General features: G+C 32.9%; 2 protein-coding genes across 2 annotated transcripts in view; one reads left to right on the top strand and one right to left on the bottom strand.

The window, feature by feature from the left end:
- The window catches only part of LOC111050609 (dedicator of cytokinesis protein 3), a 135,856-nt gene that overhangs the window by 16,821 nt on the left and 98,321 nt on the right, over positions 1 to 20,714 (top strand).
- The window catches only part of LOC111050618 (innexin inx3), a 47,725-nt gene continuing 30,348 nt past the window's right edge, over positions 3,338 to 20,714 (bottom strand). Inside the window, exons 4-7 of the mRNA XM_039440298.1 lie at positions 18,405 to 18,623; positions 12,104 to 12,345; positions 7,238 to 7,391; positions 3,338 to 5,883 (exon numbers count right to left, since the gene is read on the bottom strand). Coding sequence (XP_039296232.1) covers positions 5,695 to 5,883; positions 7,238 to 7,391; positions 12,104 to 12,345; positions 18,405 to 18,623 — 804 coding nt within the window. The 3' untranslated portion in view covers positions 3,338 to 5,694. The remainder of the gene's footprint in view (positions 5,884 to 7,237; positions 7,392 to 12,103; positions 12,346 to 18,404; positions 18,624 to 20,714) is intronic.

Raw genomic sequence — 20,714 nt, 5'->3', positions numbered from 1 at the left:
CGAGTGTGAACTTGCATCACTAACTTGACACAACTCGAATACAAAAAATTGATCTTGAAATATTTTTTACTTTGATAAAAATTGATGAAACGAAAGGAAAACTACGATTTTGTGCGTATGTTTGTGGAAAATTTTTAATCCATTCTTAGCACGCATCTAGAGGTCCAAAAAAGAACGTGCCTGCCAAATATCAATGTTCCTTTATCTGTGAAGTTATTATTAAACGAAAAGCCAAAGTTAAAAGCTGTAGACAACCTATGAAGTTCTAAATCTTGCCAAATATCAATGTTCCTTTATTTGTGAAGTTATTATTGAACTAAAATCAAAGTTAAATGTTGTAGACCACATGATGTGATGTTTTCAATCCAGTTATGTGTTTCTGCAAGTCTTATAGATATTTGCGATTGTTGTTTTTGGATCACCTAGATGTAAGTCATGAGAGCTAGGATGTCACGTAGAAGACTTGGGTTGTAGGAATCTACTTTTATTGTTCAAATACACTTTTCCGTATACCTTGAAATTTCAGAGTGTAAAATTGCGAAATTACTCTCAGAAAATTGCAAATTTCAACCTTTTAAATGTTGGAATTGATCATTTGTTGACATGAAATCTGAAAAACCTTAGGAGTATATTCAGAATAGATCTTCAAGAATTAGAAACTGATTTTTGAATTGTTTATTTGCTGTCTTAAAATATTTGGAATTGATTTGAAACCCATAACTTTGGAATTGCTCATTTGTGTCTTGAAATCTGAGAAATCGTAGCAACGTATTTAGAAACGATCTTCAGTAACTTTGTTAGCCAAGCACTCTTTGGGAGCCACTCAGAATCCTTAAAGAGTTACCATAGTTGTTATGATTGGTCCGGGTTATTGGTTGATAGGTGACCAAAAAGTGATTGTGTAGGAAAGTTCTGATAATCGATTATAATAAGGCCCATAACCTTCTTTATGACAACTTTAAAAAATGGGAAAGTTGTACCGTATACATTGTAAAGTGAATAGTGATAAACATAATTCTAATCTAAAAATAAATATACGCACGGATATTTTTCCGAATTATTTTTACTTTCCTTGCCCTATTACCATAGGTAAGCAAAGTATTGCTTTCCGAAAAAATTAAGGTACCCCAATTTCTATACGTTTCAAGGTCCCCTGAGTCCAAAAAAGTGGTTTTTGGGTATTGGTCTGTATGTATGTGTGTGTGTGTATGAGTCTCATCTCCCAATTAACGGAATGACTTGAAATTTGGAACTAAAGGTCCTTACACTATAAGGATCCGACACGAACATTTTCGATCAAATGCAATTCAAGATGGCAGCTAAAATGGCGAATATGTTATCAAAACCAGGGTTTTTCGCGATTTTCTCGAAAGCGGCTCCAACGATTTTGATCAAATCCATACCTAGAAAAGTCATTGATAAGCTCTATCAACTGCCACAAGTCTCATATCTGTAAAAATTTCAGGAGCACTGCACCATCTATGCAAAGTTTGGTTTTAGATTCCCAATTATCAGGCTTCAGATACAATTTAAACAAAAAAATTCAAGTGGAAAAGATTGAGCATAAAAATCTCTACAATTAATGTTCAGTAACATTTTCACCTAAAATTGAAAATAAGCTCGAAATTCGAGAAAATAAGATTATTCAGTTGCAAATTGTTGATTCTATTAAATCATTCACAATGAAGAGATAGCAGACTTCGTGTGTCTGCAGCGCTATTGTCCTGTCACCAGCTGGCTCAGATCTTAGAAAAGTAGACTTGAGATGCGCGGGAACACTAGCGTCAGTTGATAAATTTTCATAACGGGAAGGAAAGTTGTGTGAGTGCAGCACACCAGATTTTTAAATATGAGTACTGCAAGGTAGGACACATTATACATTCAAATAGAATTCATCCAGAACGGTACGAAAATTAATTTATAATTACTGTACTACTCATTCATAATCTGAATTCTTCTGTGGAATAACAAAAGACTAGCCACCAGTAGCCTAATGTTTTTCCAGAGTTCAAGTTGCAGGACTTTCACTTCGTAGGCCTAACTCCGTTTAAAAAACGATATTTTCATTTTAAATCTAAGAATATTTGTACCTCTTTGTCTGGACGTTCTCATAATTTTACATTATTATCGGCACGACACCCAAAATTTCTTCCAATTTGCTTATTCTCACCAACAGCTGGTACTCAGCCAATGAGAGGACATTCTGGGTGTCGTGACGATAAATTTAGGCCGATAATCGGTAATTGCAAAAACTGCCATTCCTGCAATCCAAGTGTCATATTATGATAAAATACGTGTTGCATATTTGTACTATTTGGCCGTTCTGTTGTAAGTAAACTTCAACATAAACCATTTTATCGAGGTTGACATCGGGTCCCGGCTGCCTGAGAACAGTCCTTAGATCATCTCAGAGACCCTGAAATTGATCAGGTCTGATCTAAAAACACCAGACTTGAGCCAGCCAGGTCTCTCGATGTTATTATAGTATTAAAATAGTTATTTGTGCAACTAGTGCGCAAAGTGACAGTTTGCTGCACCGAAAGAAACGTTTACGCCCGAGCCGTAGGCGAGGGCGGAATGGTTTCTTGAGTGCAGCAGAGGAACTTTGCGCACGTATTTCACATTAAGTTTTTCCTACAGTTACCATTGAATATGAAAAGTGGGTAATTATGGGTAAAATTGCCTGAAATCCATCAAATAACTTAGTAGTGTTTGAATGGCGAGGCGGCTGTGTGGTGTGTGCTGTGGTGGCACTGTGCTGTTGCTGTCCTCGTTATAATATATAATAGTAATAATTAGCGCGTTGTGCTTGGTTGCACCTCTGCTCACTATAGCAGCCACAGCAGTCACTGTTACCAACTTCATTTTGATTTTGCTGCACTGTTGCTCCATATAACCTACTAAGTATTTTGCGTTGCCATGTTGCAAATCTGGAGTGCAGAAAAATTTTTCCCGCACTAGAGCGGAAAAGTGATTCTTTGCGTTCTGTAATCAGTGCAGCAATGACCACTTTCCAACGTAACTGTAGGAAAACATTTTTCTGTATATTGCAAGTCTACTTTGTGCATTTTATTAGTCATGTTCTTGGCACTTTTCTAAGCAAACTGATATGTATCGTTGTTGTCTAAGCAAATTTATGTATAGCTATTCAATCTACTAGAAGATTCAGTAAAATCTTAGTCATTTAAGTTTGTATAAATGGAAATTCTTAATAAATCGGATGGATCCAACTATCTGATTGAAGAATTTTTCATAATGCAGTAAGTTTTGAATTGGTGAGTTTGCACGTATGGTAGGATATACATAGGCAGGCGTTCAATTGAAATAAAACATTGGAGAGAATCAACTGTATATTTATTTATAAAGAGTATAAATACAGTATTTGTCTACTACTACGATATTTTCTATCTAAATATTTTTATAAATAATAATTAATCGAAGGCCACATAATTATGATATCAAATTGCTATAAATTCAACCGTTCCTTAAAATTTAATACAAACATCAATGAAAAGTTGAAAAACTTTTTGTCATTCACAATTAAAAAGTATTGATTACTTTACTAATGTCATATTTGATCATAGGTAATGATTTAATTTCAAAATCGAAATAATTCAGCTTCAAGCGCTATACAAAAAAGTTATTGCTTACAAAATGTTGGAATACAAAATGCAATTTTGAGTTATAACAGTGGAAAAAATGTTAAGACCCTGTTATGACAATATTATTATTATTGCAGTGTCTACAACAAATATATTTCAAATTATATTATTTGAATTGTATTATAAAATGCAATATCAAGCTGCTTTCATGTATGTTTCGACTACATTTTATAGTAGTTAAACCCATTATTATAAAAATTTAGTTGGAATTCGATTATAATTTTATCGGAGATATGAATTTTTGATGCAATTTCAAACCTATTCTAAACCCTTTCTAGATAAAAATGTGTCAATTACATAAACTGACCTATTAATTTATCACAATACATTTCTTATAAGGCACGTGGTTTTATTAACCTAGGCTATCTACAAAAGAGAAAATGTTATAATAATAGGTTCATAAAAAGCTCTCCCCGGGATTCTATTATTGAACACATTCAGTTCCCACGTTATATAGAAAAATATATAATAAAATATACTAATAATCGCAAAAATGCTTTACTGATTTATCAAAGTAGTTGCCAGTATAATGCACTAAAGAAATCCAACAAAAATACACACAAATGTATGGATAGTAAAAGAATACATAGAGAATTGTATCAGATTGATAGATATTAAAAACTAAAATCGGAGCCGTAGTAGATATAGATTTATAAAATTGCATAGCATAATAGAACACCTAAACTAAACTAATATTACTTATTGTCAAATCATTTAACTTGATTTCCTAAATATATATTTACTTTGAAAATTATTCAAAAAATATATGGAAGACTGCTTTGATCCTTGCTGTTTATATATATTTTTTCTAATAAGAAAATACAAACTTATCACATTTAAAATTAGATGTTAGCTGATTTTAACTATCTACTTCAAGGTGAATTGGGGAATTAGTAGTCTCAAAACAGGATATCACATAGTGTTTCTTCAAGATATGTAGTTAGGAATGTATTAAATTTTCAACAAAATACAAATTTTCTCTTTAGGAATGTTGATAGTAGAAGACGAATACAGAATTTTCTTACTAATATTTTATTATCTCATGAAATTGGGGGTCTACCATGAAGAGTTCAAAAAATATTCCAACTCTTGATAAATTTCTCAACAGTTCTTCATCACTTAATATTATATATTATAATTCTAAACATAAATTTGTTTTTTACATACATCAATCATTTTCCAATTTTCTGAAGAATTTTTCAATGTGACACTTATAATAATATAATATTATATTAATTCAAAGTTACCTAATTTCATTCCAACAATCACTATACTTCAGTCTAACAATTCTATCATATTCCACCAAAATTGTACAAAAATATGTCATTTCTGCTTCAAATTTTACAAAAGTTACAAGTTTAAGCTTACTTGCGTTTTTCACAAATTCAGGACCTTTTGCTTCCAAGTTATAGATTGTTCGAAAAGTGTGTAATTTTCCTACAAAAAAAAGACAGGTTCACTTGAAATTCTCTCAATTTTGTTCTAAAAAATAGTATATTCTACACTCTACAGAAATATTACAATTTTATTTGCGCTAAAATGAAAATCAAAAGTTTTTCAGTCAATTATCTAACTTCGCCTTATGCAAACTTTTCGTTAATAAGAAAATCTCTATTGGGAGATATATTAAGCAAATCAGATTCGTACAGTCAACCAATTGACTTTGATATTCAGGCAACTTGCTAAATACATACTTCATATTCAAAAGTTATTAAAGAAAACTAATTGTAGCTAAAAAAGAGTTTTCAAAATTTTATAAAAATATTGTAGCTACAAAAATAGAAACTTGACACTTGTTCCCATTCTGTTCAGATGATGTTTAGTATTTTCGACCAATCTTTTACTAATTGTAGCTACAAGTAATGAACCAAAAAAGTTTTTTATATTGTAGAAAAATATTGTAGCTACAAAAATAGAAACTTGACAATTGTCGTTCCCATTCTGTTCAAATGAGGATCAAGATTTTCGACTAATGTTTCTTCTAGTTTTATCTCCAAATCACCATCCTTCTGATCCAAATTCATTTGATTAATTAGGCTTCGGTCTCTTTGTGCAGTCTGAGCTTATCTGATGGATAGATAGGTGAAAGCTCTAGAGTAGAGGGTGCTGTTGGAATGTTGTTGCCCAAGTGAAGTTTTCGGCTGATCTCGTCCAAAAGCTCCCCGAAAAGCAGCATGTTCATGTTTTGCCCCATGAAATGCAGCAGAAGGAAATCACCGACCTGTAAAATATTACAAAAATATTAGTAAAAAACTGTTGATCTTTCAATATAATAATAATTATCTCATGACTGAAATGAAAGTGATACAGTACTATACCAAACCAACAGTTTCTTGATCCATATAATGTTTTCCTGTATTATTATTTTACCTAGTTTTCGGCCTCACTTCTCGAGTCTTGACCCCCGCCCCCCAGAAAATAACATTTCCTGCACCTTCTTTCTTATCTCCCTTTCCCCCTCATCCATTTTCTTCACGTACCCTCTTCTTTCCTCTTACAGTTTTCTCTCTCCCCTCTCCTTTATTTGTATACTAGCCGGCCCGGCGAACTTCGTACCTCCAAAAAGTCAATGTATCTCATGTCACACTTGACTTTATTTGGTGATTATTTGTATATTTTCATTCAAATTCCAGAATTATTGATGAACCATCACTAATAAACATTGCTAAATTAGGTAGTGTTTCTCGTGATTAAATTAGTTTAATCCAATCTTTTAGTTCATCGCCTACAATGCTCTGTATGTATAATTGCACATATGCATGTTAAATTCAACCGTGGTCAAGTGGCATCACCTTACGGAACCAATAATAATCTTTACTTTCCTTTTTTCTTCGTCCTGGTACCCTCAGAAGAAGGAAGTTTATTACAGAAAATATAACAAATTAATAATAATAAAAATGTTCGTATGGCTTTTATTGGTGGGGAGTCCCTGACGGAAGTTTCACCTCGTCTTTTATGTCACGGAACTAGTCGGACGACATCATCAGTTAGTTATGGTTAAGTTTAATAAACGTATGTGCAACCGGGCCGTTATGTATTTATTGTTGTTACTGAAAATTGAAATGAAAATGAAAAAACTTAGTAGTGTTTGAATGGCGAGGCGGCTGTGTGGTGTGTGCTGTGGTGGCACTGTGCTGTTGCTGTCCTCGATATAATATCTAATAGTAATAATTAGCGCGTTGTGCTTGGTTGCACCTCTGCTCACTATAGCAGCCACAGCAGTCACTGTTACCAACTTCATTTTGATTTTGCTGCACTGTTGCTCCATATAACCTACTAAGTATTTTGCGTTGCCATGTTGCAAATCTGGAGTGCAGAAAAATTTTTCCCGCACTAGAGCGGAAAAGTGATTCTTTGCGTTCTGTAATCAGTGCAGCAATGGCCACTTTCCAACGTAACTGTAGGAAAATAAATTAAGTTGATAAGTGGATGAATACAAAGATGTGTCTTGAAATTCATGACTTAATAAAAATGTCTATAAAACATAAAAATTTATATTTTTAATTGATTAAATTTATGAGATAATATGATATAATTCATAATTTTAAATAAATAAATAAAGAGAAATAGTTTACCTGTGTCTTGCGAATGAGCGCCGACACCCCGGCTGGCGGACCGAAACGGAAGCGACGGATCAGAATGGTCTCACGGATTGAAGGCAGCAGCACTACGGCAATGCTGTACATCAGTGCGATTCCAGACAGCACTGCCAGGATTATGAACCAGAACCTGCACAGCAGAATAAAATTTGCCATTCATAAAATAACTTCACTTTTATGGGCTACTTTTGTTCAAATTAATAAGAACAATATAAAAAACTTGAAGTACCCTTTATTAAAAACTTTAAAATATTTTAACGACTAGTTTCGACCATTATGTCTATTTCAAGTTAAAATGTAAAAGATGAACAAGTTGATACTATGTTCATATTATCTATAAACATATCTTTATTATTAAAAACTTGAAAATATTTTTAACGACTAGTTTCGACTATAGGTCTATTTCAAGTTAAAATGTAAAAAATAAACAAGTTGATACTATGTTCATAATTATTATCTATGAACATATCCTTATTATTAAAAACTTGAAAATATTTTTAACGACTAGTTTCGACTATAGGTCTATTTCAAGTTAAAATGTAAAAAATAAACAAGTTGATACTATGTTCATAATTATTATCTATGAACATATCCTTATTATTAAAAACTTTAAAATATTTTTAACGACTAGTTTCGACTATAGGTCATTTTCAAGTTAAAATGTAAAAAATAAACAAGTTGATAATATGTTCATATTATCTAGTATCAACTTGTTTATTTTTTACATTTTAACTTGAATATGACCTATAGTCGTAACTAGTCGTTAATAGTTATTTGTGCAACTAGTGCGCAAAGTGACAGTTTGCTGCACCGAAAGAACCCGGCGAGTGCGGAATGGTTTCTTGAGTGCAGCAGAGGAACTTTGCGCACGTATTTCACATTAAATTTTTCCTACAGTTACCATTGAATATGAAAAGTGGGTAGTTATGGGTAAAATTCCCTGAAATCCATCAAATGTTTTTCTGTGTAATTTTATTATTAATAAAAACCTTAATTTATTGTCAAATTGAATAATGCAGTAGTAGATGAATGAAGGGGCGGCTGTCCTCGTAGTCCATCGTTATTATTATAACGTGCACCACAACACTATACCACAGTCACTGTTACCAACTTCATTTTGATTTTGCTGCACTGGTGCTCCATATAACTTACTAACTATTTTGCGTTGCCATGTTGCAAATCTGGAGTGCAGAAAAAAAATTTCCCGCACTAGAGCGGAAAAGTGATTCTTTGTGTTCTGTAATCAGTGCAGGAATGGCCACTTTTCAAGGTAACTGTAGGAAAAAATATTTTGAAGTTTTCAATAAAGGGTACTACAAGTTTTTTTATATTGTTTTCAATTATTTGGTCATTCATTTATTTGATCATACAAGGACAAACTTTGACTGGATTTATAATAATAAAATCATTGTAGTGATAGTATTTTTTTGGTTCAAATAACCATAGTCGAATTGAAAAAACTGAGGGTTTATGGAAAACAGAAGAAAGTAGAGATAAAGCGGCCAAATTTCTGTTGATGTCATAATTGAATACTCTAAAGCTGCGTTTACACCAAAGTTATTAACAAAATGTTTATTTGTCCGTCCTTGAAGATTCTTTTAGATTGAACGGAACTTGACAAACACATATGTTCATCATGTGTTTGATGAGTTATGTTCAATCTAATAGAATCTATAAGGACGGAGGATTAAACATTTTGTTATAAACTTTGATGTAAACGCAGCTTAAGGCTCGGTTGTACAAAGGTCTGTTGAATTTTAATCATAAAAGTCACGATAACCAATCAGAGACTGCCGTTTTGGAAATGATACTTTTCTGATTGGTTCTTGTGGCATTTAATCACAGTTAAACTCTAATATGTGCCTATCTGATGCATAAGTGGGGGAAGGATGACTCCCCTTTCTGTGAGTGTGGAGCAGTCCAGACTGTGAGACACATAGTGGAGGAGTGTCCCAGATCAGCATACACGGGTGCACATGAAGATTTCCTGGTGGCTAAACCAGCATCAATAGCCTACTTAAATACCCTGGAAGCATGCCTCTAATTTCCAGGTCAAAAATGACTAAGATATTTTCATTCGTTTTATATATGAATTTTCTATTGTTTTCTTTTTTTCGAATTTTGTGATCATAAATGTGTTGTGTATACTGCCATACGCTAAATAAATCTAACAGGCTTTTGTGCAACCGAGCCTTAGTTTTATTTTTGTCAATAAATTATTTTCTATGGAGTGTTGTTCATTAGTAGAACGTCCGCTTCCTGTAGCAGATTGAATAAGAATGCTGAATTGTATCTGTAGTGAGATTCTGAAAAAGTCAGTGGAAATAATAAGTAAGGCATTGTTGCTACTTTCCCTTTTCCACTGCCTCCTGTAGCAGATAGCTATGATTCAAGTTATCCCTGATTTAATTGTCAATTCTTGTTAATGATACTTTGTTCCAATATATTTTTCTTGAATATTGAATACAAACAATTTGGCAACGGTACAGAGTTGGAAAAGGATAGAACTATCTTCTTTGTCTCATGACAGACAAGGATATCAAACCATTGCTAATCAGATGCTGACATTATAATCTGAATCTCACTATATACAGAGTGTCCCAAAAGTGGAAAACTTTGAAGATAAACATTATTTTGTAAAAATACAAAATGGCGAATATTTCGTAAACGAAGCGTTTTAGGGATAACATTTTAAATTTTCTCTTTATTTTGACCCATAGAACCTATTCCCGAAGTTTGACATTTTAATTTTGAGGACACTCTGTATAAATAGACGGAGTTTGAACTTATGACAGCATATGCATAAGAAAGGATATCGAATAATTTTTTATCATGTATATATAGCCATCAAATAGATAATGGCTAGATAAGTTCCAAAAGATGCTATGTAGGGTGACATCCACTTCATCAATATCTCAGCTGATCAAGAATTAGCGTGGGTAGGCAACTTCAGTACGTCCAGTTATCAGTTCGTCAAGTTCCTGTTGCTTCCAGAAAGTCCAGAGGGTGCAGTATCATAAATATTCAATTCTATAATAATTATCAAAACATTCTGAATAATACTAGCTTACTGTCATTTAAATTCAAAAGTCTAACCCTCAACTTACCTCAACCTTTCAATAACTTCTCCCTAAAGCTGGGTTTACACGCTCAAGCGCAAACTGGCTTGCGCAAGCCAAATTTGCGCAAACGAGCGAAATAAAATTCTTCTGTTCACACGCTCAGTTCAGTTTGTGCAATTTGGCTTGTGAATTTCACTGCTACTAACCTAAATATTAGCTAAACTGCTTTCAGTAGCAGCATTGAGTATAGCTCCAATGGTGTACGACACGTCATGGTGTTCCCCTAATCAGGGAATGAAGGTTCTTGTTATTCAAAGAGTAGCTCTCATTTCAATATAAAACAGGTAACTTATCAACTTAATGAGAACCTGAGAATATCTCGTATCACTCCTTCAGCGAGTATGGACTTGCTTCAATCAAAATATCTTTGAGGGCCGCAATGATCTTAACGAGACTGGCTAGATTTTTCAGTTCATCTATCAGACATTCAGAAACCCTTAGTGCCGGTTGCACAAAAACCGGTTAAATTTTAATCGTAATCAATTTCACGATAACCTTTCGAAAAAGCCTCCTCTGATTGGTTCTCATGAAATTAATCACAATTAAAATTTAACCGGCTTTTGTGCAACCGGACATCAGTCTCTAATAGTGTGTTACCCCCTAGCAGCGTCAGTCCCTGTGTGGTATACTGGAGGGTAGTATTTTCATGCCTAGTGGAATATCTATGTTAAAACTTGATGGTATGAGACTTGAACTAACTAAATCAACTTCCAATTTGTTTCAATACCTCAAGAAATGGTCAGAATACACCCTTGAGGAACTGAGAACTTGACGAACTGAGACCTATGTGAACTATGTGAAAACTTGATGGTGTTAGACTTGACCAACTGACTGGCTCAACTTCCCATTTATTTCATATCTCAAGAAATGGTCAAAATATGCACTTGAGGCACTGGGAACTTGACGAACTGAGACCCTCCCGATGAACTTGATCTCCCTACTCCTTACTCCTATTCAACCTCCTAATAAATAATATTCGTATGGCTTTTATTGGTTGTGAGTCCCTGACGGAAGTTCCACCTCGCCTGAATATATAATTCAAGTTGTCAATGGGCCTCACGACTGTTATACTTCTGCGGGGACCGACAGTTAACGTGCTCACCCGATAATACTGGAGTGACCTGATCAAAAACTTTTCTTGATGAATCGGTTTGAACCGAGGATCTCTAGGCTGCTATGCAAGCCACTAGACCACGGATCACTCTAACCTCCTACTTAACCTCCTTACTCTTCCTTAATCTCCTTATACAGAGTGGGTGAAAAGTCCGAGAACGGTTTAATATCTCATAACAAGGTTATTTGACGGTGGGTGTGATGGAGAAAATAGAAAATACTAGTTTACTATGACTTCAAAAATCTGGTCCGCAATATTGAATGCAAGTTTATTTTTTAAATGGAAAAGATGTCATGCGATACATGATTTTGATACGAAATTTAAAGAAAACATGAATGGTGAGAACCGCACATCGAAATCTCAAACCGTTCAGAAGATATTCACATTATTAATCAATATCATGCATATCAGAAATGAAATACATAAGTGGTATCGATTAATAATGTGAATATCTTCTGAACAGTTTGAGATTTCGATGTGCGGTTCTCACCATTCATGTTTTCTTTAAATTTCGTATCAAATCAGTTTGAGATATCAAGATATTACCCACCCTGTATGTACATGGTTTTATTGAAATTGTATCTCATATAAATTGAAATGACTGACCAGAGGAAGATGTAGATCTTTTCGTTGAGTATGTTGAGCGCGAGCACACAGAGTGTGTCGTGCTTCTGGATGCTCCCGGAGGGACCGAACTTGTGGAAGGTGCACTTGGTGACGCGGGGGAACACCAGCACCATCGGGTCGGTGCGGTTCTCCTGGTTCTGGCTCATGAACTTGATCACGTCAATGCCATACGTCAGGAAGGCGCCGCCCAGGAACGAGTCGATGAAGAACATGTTCACGATCTGAAAATTGAAAAGTTCCAAATTTGATCCCAATTAAACAGAATTATTATGTAAACGAGAAACAATAGAAAAAGTTTTGGGCTAGAACCTGTAATGATTCACTGTAGTGATTCAATGTATGAATGAATAGATAAGTAGTTAGAATTTACTTACAAAGTTAAACACACTGGAAACGTATATATTCAGGGCTACTTAAATTCTTATTTTAAAACTTGAAAATGATGCAAGCATCGAAACTAGTTGTTTTTAATTTATTTTACATTGAAAAGATCTAAAAAGGGTACTATGGTGTTATTTTACAAATATGTTATAATACGAAGATTTCAAGTAATTGCTTGAAAATAATTTTAATTTGCATTATGATACCCAACTATTGTTATATGTTTCGGGTTGATCATAATAATCTTATAAATTATTCTAAAATACTTCTTCTAAGTGCAAGGACACATTTTAAAAAAGTATTTAGTAATTTATTACAAAAGATATATAGCCGCTTCTATTAACAGTGTACCATAACAATGAATATAATAATACTAAAATGTGATCAGCAATATTATAATACTCATATATTTCACTATCCATGACGAACTGCAAGTTAATAATTCGTTTTGAACTGTCTTTGACGACACTACAGTCTAATAAGATTAATTGGACTTTAGTGTCGTTAAAAATTGTTCAAAACGAAATATTATAATAATATCATAACATCAATATATTAATACAGTAAAAGTATATTGTCTATTTTAAGTTCAATCTTATTCCTTACTCAAAGTTAGTTGAAAAATATAGATGCATTCGTAAATCTTTTACAGTCTTGTGAGGAGATTCCATTTGTATATGGATATACTGTACTCATGTGTATTGTGCATGGGTAGGTGTTTGCTGCACCAGTTATGTTTTTTATTTAGTTGGTCGAATAAATTAATATTATTTATCTCTTGAATATATTTACGGATACATAAACCATTCTAGTTGCTCAGTTTTGGGCATAAGCCTGTTTGGGCCATTTCAAAAGCACTGCACAATATGAAATAAAATTATAAATGAATAAAGAGCAACATTCCAACGATCTGAATTTGAGAGACACAAATTGTATTGTAGAATTCTATTTTATTATTTTACATCTATGAATGTAGTTTCGTGTTGAAAGCAAGACATCCTCAGCTAAACTGTGATGGTATTTCTCAATAATTATGAAGAGTTCCACAATATAAAATATGTATTAAAAAAATAATTAATCTGAAAATTCTCAAATTTACTATAGATTGATAATGGCGCAACAAATAAAACACCTATTCCTCTTGACCCTTTTGTAATATTGTAACATCTAGTAAACTGGCTGAGTTGCTCTTTTCTAGTGAATTGTTTCATTAATTGAAAAATGAATAAATTGAGAAATTAACAGCTCTTGCCTTATTTATTCCACAAAATGACAATTCAAAATATAATTTTTATTGTTTTAACAAGAATTCGAGAGATATCTTTATAGAGAGACGTAAAACAATTCACTCATTTTTTCGAGATAAGATTCTGTGTTATCTCAAAGTTGAAGGTCTAATTCTATCTGTGAAATAAGTGGTTGTAAGTGAAATAATTTCTATAAAACAAACTTTCATGCAATTTATGAGCAATAAAAAGTTTTACTTTTAAAATAATTAATATTCATTATTGCTTATTGTTTGATTACTAAATTAGAAACTGTGATTGCGTTCATCATATTTATGCTATAAGTAGTAGAGTACATCCATATTCCCAACTGTCTTTGTTTCTGTGAATAATTTGACTTCCATGTTTTTTGCAATTCATCATTAGAATATGAGTTTGAGTAACCTTTAGAAATGACATTCAAGTATCCCTTGAGTAATGACACAAAACAGTTGAAAACTCTTAATAATTAATAAAGAATCAGAATTTGAATAGGTGGAGTCTCTCATGAAATAAATAGATTGAAAACTTCAAAGCTAATCTTCTAGAACTAATCTTACAGTAACTCTAAAGACAGGTTGTTGTCTAGCAAATAAAATATGCTACAGTATCCCCAAAAAAACTGGTTGGAAAAAGATTCAGAAATTAAATTACAGTAACCTCAAAAAATGTATAATCTAGTCAATAAAATTAAAAAACCAGACCTGAAATTGTAATAGTCCCTATAATATACATTAAAAAGGTGTAGGTTCATTTTCTACTAATGACATTTCTACTATAAAATTGAACAATTTGAATCCTAGGTGTGTCTTGACTATTTGTATTGTCATTGTCAGAAGTTACACCCATTTACTGTATTGTGATGTCCGGGAAAGGCCATTACTAATAGTAGATACTCAGTGTCAATTTGTTACTGTTACAAAAATAGTTTTCCTTGAGTTTGAATCAAGTAAATTTTTATAAAATTATTAGTTCTCTAGTGTGAAGAATCATAGATTTGATTTAGAGCTTATGTAAATAAAAGAAAATGTTCATGTCGATATGTATATCAAACAATGTCATTTGTTAAAATGATAACTGCGATTCCGTAATTGCTAGTAAAAATCTACAGTCGACTTGAACATTTGAACAATTTGTTTTCATTTTAAATAACGTTTCGTACAAAATTAGTTGTCTATCACTTTGTACTGTTGAATTTTCTTTTGAAATTCATGTTTGAATCATTTCTGCATGTAAACTTATGAGGCTAAGCTTGCCTGTCCGACTTTAAGACTCTCTTCAATCATCCAGAAAACATTTTAAAAGCAATCAAAAACATACTTAGAGAAGAAAGTGAATTAGGAAAATGTATGACTAATACGTTTCAACTGTATCGGTAATCGAGTGTTTTCAAAGTATCTCTCTAGAACAGTTTGTCAGAAAAAGTTATTTTTCCTCTTTGAAAGTAGGTTTTAGGAACAGATTTGAGTTTTCACTTTGTTGTTACCCAATATAACTGATCAATGAATCACTTGTGCACTCAAAAATAAAGCTTAAATAAATACAGTGAGGTGTTCTGAGTATTTGAAAAATATTGATCCAAGGTATTTTTGTAATTTTTCAGTGATTCTTCTTCATTTTATTTATATCAATATTATATGCGAAGTCTGAAAAGTATTGACTGATCTGATGTTTAATACAGAATAATGACACCATACTTTATGGACGGAATTGCATAAATACTTTCTTGGATACCTTATACTATATTTAAATTAATATTTATTTTATTAATATTTATACTTCACGGCGAGTACAATAATTTATATTAAAATATCAATAGAATCGAGTTCCAGTATAATATTTTTTTCAGTTTTAGTTAACTTAGCTAGTTAACAGTTTTGTTAGTTCATTATTTATTTGTTACAGCTTTATTTCCACCATATCAGTTTTAGTTTTATTTTCTATAGTATTACCGTTCTGGAACACTCGAAGTAAAGAGTCCCCGAAATAGCTATTAATTTAAAAATATATAAATCGTCTCCATAAAAGATCATTCAACTTTGTCTATGAAGGATGGTGTCATTATTATTCTTTAAACATGGTATTCGTAAATATGAAATCAAAATCTTTCCCGATCAATTTGAACAATACCTCATCTTATCCAAACAGGAACTTAACTTCAAGTCAGAGAGTATCAATTGTAATATTTAGAAAAAGTTGATGGTTATTAATCAATTATTTTTGTTTTATTGTTTATTCAACTGTGTCAACGATGTATGACATCATTCACAATTTGCTTTATTAGACTGGACTTTTATAAATCTATAAATAAATTGATCATCTTTATTGATGTTTGATCAAAGAAAAATCGATCGTAAATAGCTCGACAAAACCTGATGATGTAACTTCACATACTCGTTGGCATATCTTTTGAAAGTGCTATTGTTGTATCATGGAGTTGGTCGGTTTTTGTTGGCTACTTGACACCAAATTCGAGTTTACTATCAAATTTCATCAGACTAATAAAGAGAGTTGAATTGCTGGACACTGTCCTACTTGGTCTCTCAGATGATGTCATTCCCTTATTAAAATAAATTGATCGGAGTTGTTAAAATCGTCTTTCATAGTACAGTGCAAGAAATTGAAACCGAAATTGAAGGATTCGTTCTATTGTTCAGATCTTAGCCATTGTTGTTTTGGCTTAGTAGGGTGATACCAAATATTCTATTAAACTATTATAAAACTATTACAAACTATTGTTACATAACTTGTGTCAAACTATTATTATAAACCTCTCCTAAATCTATTGTTACATTTTACTAAGGGTCATCATTAATTTTTGCCTGATGGTTACTCTAGACTAGAGTCTAGTCAATAGACAAATATTTTGTATACAGAGTAGCCCATATTAACCTTCCGACAGTCGCGCTGTTGTAAAAAGTACAACAGTGTCAGTTTTTTTGCTGCACAAAACTATTGAATGGGGTGGTGTCAGTGAATGAGTCACCTATGCATTCCAAAACTTTCTCCCACTGAGTTGCAGTATCAACCGAGCAATGGTTCAGTCTTTAGGTGCCATTTAGTCGCCACAGTACATGAGTCGCACTGTGCATAAGATAGGAAAGACTGTATATAGGGACTGTAAACGATTCAATAACACAGAATTGATGGCATTGCTTGATAAACCTTATTGGGCTTTGAAATGGTAACGATCCAAATGTTCATAGGCGTAAAATTGGATGGAAAAAGTAATTATACAATATTAATTAATATTAGCGCGTAGGAGATACCGACAACAGCCAGGGGTCGGAGAAGGTGGCAAAGAATCAAGGACAATTTGTAAATATATTGTAAATTTTATTTCAATATGTTTTTTTAGTAACTGCCAACCAAAAATTACCTCAATTAACAGGCTTTTGTTAATTTCAGGAATGCCAATAAAGCTATTATTATAATAATATTATGTTTTGACAGTAAACAGAGTACAAAATACTTGGATGTTGTACAAAATACAACACGCGACTGCTCGTGTGATTGAATAGGGCGCGACTACCGGAAGGTTAAAGAGTGACACATAAAATAACCTAAATTTCACTATACAGTGCAACTTCATTGTATTACATCTCAAGGGACCGCTCTAACAGACCGTTCTATCAAGAGATTTGTACTAAATCGGGGTGTACTATGTAAATGTAGAATATGTACTATATATAGGGATCTGGCAAACCAAAATGTATAATTCATAACATTATGCAACGTCTTGAACATTATAAAACGGTTTTCGATGCTGGTGGCATCAACATTAAAACAAGATTTCTGATGCTGGCAGCCATGTTTCAGTTTGTCTTGTTTGCAGTATTCCAAGTTTACTGTTCACTCTCTCTGAGTAGCTTTTCACCTATTGTTATTTCAATGTTTTTACCATATAGGCTAATTAGTTGATTTCTAACCTTACAACAAGTAAGCAATGGGATACTTTGCTTGAGAGGTCGTAAATAAAATAGAGTATATAAAAGTTTTATATGGTCTTTGAAGCACTCATGAGATGTTTAAAACACGCGTTTGCTCGCTTCGCTCGCTCACTTGTGTCTTAACTCTACATTCTAACTCGTGCTTTAAAGACCCTCATTATAAATGTGTTGTATAATAGTATATTACGTAACAAGGACGGGAAGGGGCCTTTTGCAAGCGAGAATGATGTTTCTAGTCGAGGTGTTAGCCGAGACTAGAATTTCATTCGAGCACTGCAAAAGACATTCACCTCCAAGTAACGTACACTATTTTTTGTGATAATAATCTAAAGAATAATAATTGAGAAATAGAAAACATTACCTGCTTGTGCTGACGTTAATACATGCATTCTATAAATATAACCTAGTTTACAAATTCAGAATCAGGAACTTTGTGGAAGTTGACAAAATTTCCAACTGAAGTTGGTTTTTTGTAGCAGTTTTGATGTTCCTATTTCGGAACTAGGAAACGTACTCGACTGTAAAGAAAACATATGGTTTCATTACAGTAGAGTATGCTGTAATGAGAATCATATGTTTATTTGTTCTGCAAACAGCTGTTTACCGGATTGATTTCATGCATGGAAAACAGCTGAAATTGAATGACTATGACAAAAACTACTGTTTCGCAATTAGTTTACTGACCACATTGATGAAGTTGAGAGCTTCGCAGATGAAGTAGCCAGTAGCGTAGACGTTGTGCATGTGTAGTGTGTCAATGAAATACTGTACGATGCGCGACTGTCGCTCCTGTCGCGTCTCCTTGGGGCCGACGATCGCTCCTCGCAGGCCGTCAGTGAGCATGCGCATCTTGCCCTCTTCCCAGTTCTTCCACATCCAATGCGGCACGTAGAACAGCACACCCTGTATACAATGCAAATTAATCAGTTAATGAATCTATTTCCTCCAGTAAAAAACGTTTAAAAAAAAGCAATGGTACTATATTAATAATATTTCACTTTCTTGTTGAGGGCTATTTGTATTAGCGTAAATTTATTAACAAACAAATGGTACAATATTCACTGTCTTGTTTAGGACTACTAGTAATAAAAATTAAGAATTGAAAATTACTTGACAGTTGAAACATGCTGTGGAAAATATTAAATAAATTTTGAAAAAGGGTACTTTGACTTTTAATTTCTATATAAATACGAAATATAATATAAAACGTTTTGAAACCCTGAAAAAATTCTCTACGTCACGGATTTTATCACATGAAATGTTGAAAATTTTACTGATGTTTCACCTCTTTGTAAGGAAATCCTCTATTTAGTAGTGATATTTCTCTCAGTATAAGACTTCGTTACCCAGTGTTTTAATCTACCTCAAGGATAATATCTAGCCTTGCTATATAAAATTGAACCTCTGGGTAGAGAAGTTTTTATTATGAGAGAAATAGCACTACTGTAGAAAGGATTTCGTTACAAATAGTTAGGAAATTGATTGATTGATTGATTGAGTACTTTATGTAGATTACAACATATACTGGCTTATACAATTATATACAATAGCTTACAATACAGCAAAATTATAGATGAATTTACATAATATAAACTAAGAAAATAATTATTGAGCAGTATATGATATGAAATAGTATATTTCGCACCTAGAGCAGAAAATGAGATTTTTCCAGCTCGAAATCGGTTTTCAAGTCCGAGGCCGTAGGCCGAGGACTAGAAAAGATTGAGAGCTGGAAAAACATTTTTGCCCGTGGTGTGAACAATATTTTTCGCTACACTACTGGTATTGCTGACAAAATAAATAAAGAATACAAAATGAAGAATACTCGTTAAGCTATCGTACCTATCTCTTGATTTTAGTGGTAGGAGATTTGCAGTCAGGATTTCAGATTCTTTTAAAATTTCACTTGGAATACCACATTCATCTTCAAGCATTTTTGAAAATTCGGAATGCACTAATCAACAATAAATAATTGAATAAAACTGGTTGCAAAGCGAATTAGTTTGATTCGAAACTGGAACTGAAATCATGGCGACTTCAGCTGATGATGAAAGTGGACACTCGCCCGATCTAGCGGATGACTTATTAACTACTTCCATGAGCGGCTGGAAAGAGACAACTTTCTGGCCTAGACCGGAAAAGAAACCCTTTTCTGACGTCGTCTGCAAACAAGGTCTTTCAGATCTACGTAGGGACTGGAAAACAGCTGCTTTCTGTGCAGTGTGGCGAAAAAATCAATTTGTAATAACTATAGATAAAATAGATAATATTGTTATGCATGTACATAAATTGGCGGAGCTTTTGACATATCAATGTCCATTCTTCGGAAAGAATATTCGAAGTATCCTGCCCACTAACTCTCTACCAAAGCGTAGTGATAGAAATGTGATAGAATCAGTGACATAGAGGATTTTCATTAGGTTTACAAGGTTTTTTATAAATATATCTTTGACTGAATTTGAATTTGGAAGGTTTGTTTAAAAGACTTTAGTCATTTTTCAAAACAACAACATTTTAAAAGAATGCCCACAGAGTTTCAGTATTAAAATTGAGTTTTAAATCTTGTAATTAAATACGGTAGTACACAATCAAAGGTTCTTTAAGGGAGGAGGAGAAGAAGAGAAAAAAGAAAGAGTAGAATGAAAAAAAATAGAAGACAAAAATAAAGAAGAGAAGCTGCGAGAAATTGTTAATTATACGAGGAAATGTGTGATCAGAACTTGAATTTCATATTGTTATGATTCTGTAAAATATATGTAGGGGAAAACATTTTAGATGTTAACATTTTGTGGTGCATATTGAAAACCAGAGTGACTTGAAATATACAGAATTATGACAGAAATATTTCTCATATATGACGGCATTCTTTTATATGACTCGATAATATCCATAGAATTCAATGAGTAAAATAAGGAAAATCTGGACTTTGCTGGAGGAAAAAGAACAGAATTTCGAGAAATTATAAGTAATGGTGAGAAAAGAGAAGGAAGACGA

This window comes from Nilaparvata lugens, chromosome 13 (assembly GCF_014356525.2).
Source record: "Nilaparvata lugens isolate BPH chromosome 13, ASM1435652v1, whole genome shotgun sequence".
NCBI classification, from domain to species: domain Eukaryota; kingdom Metazoa; phylum Arthropoda; class Insecta; order Hemiptera; family Delphacidae; genus Nilaparvata; species Nilaparvata lugens.
This window is presented reverse-complemented; position numbering and strand designations above follow the sequence as displayed.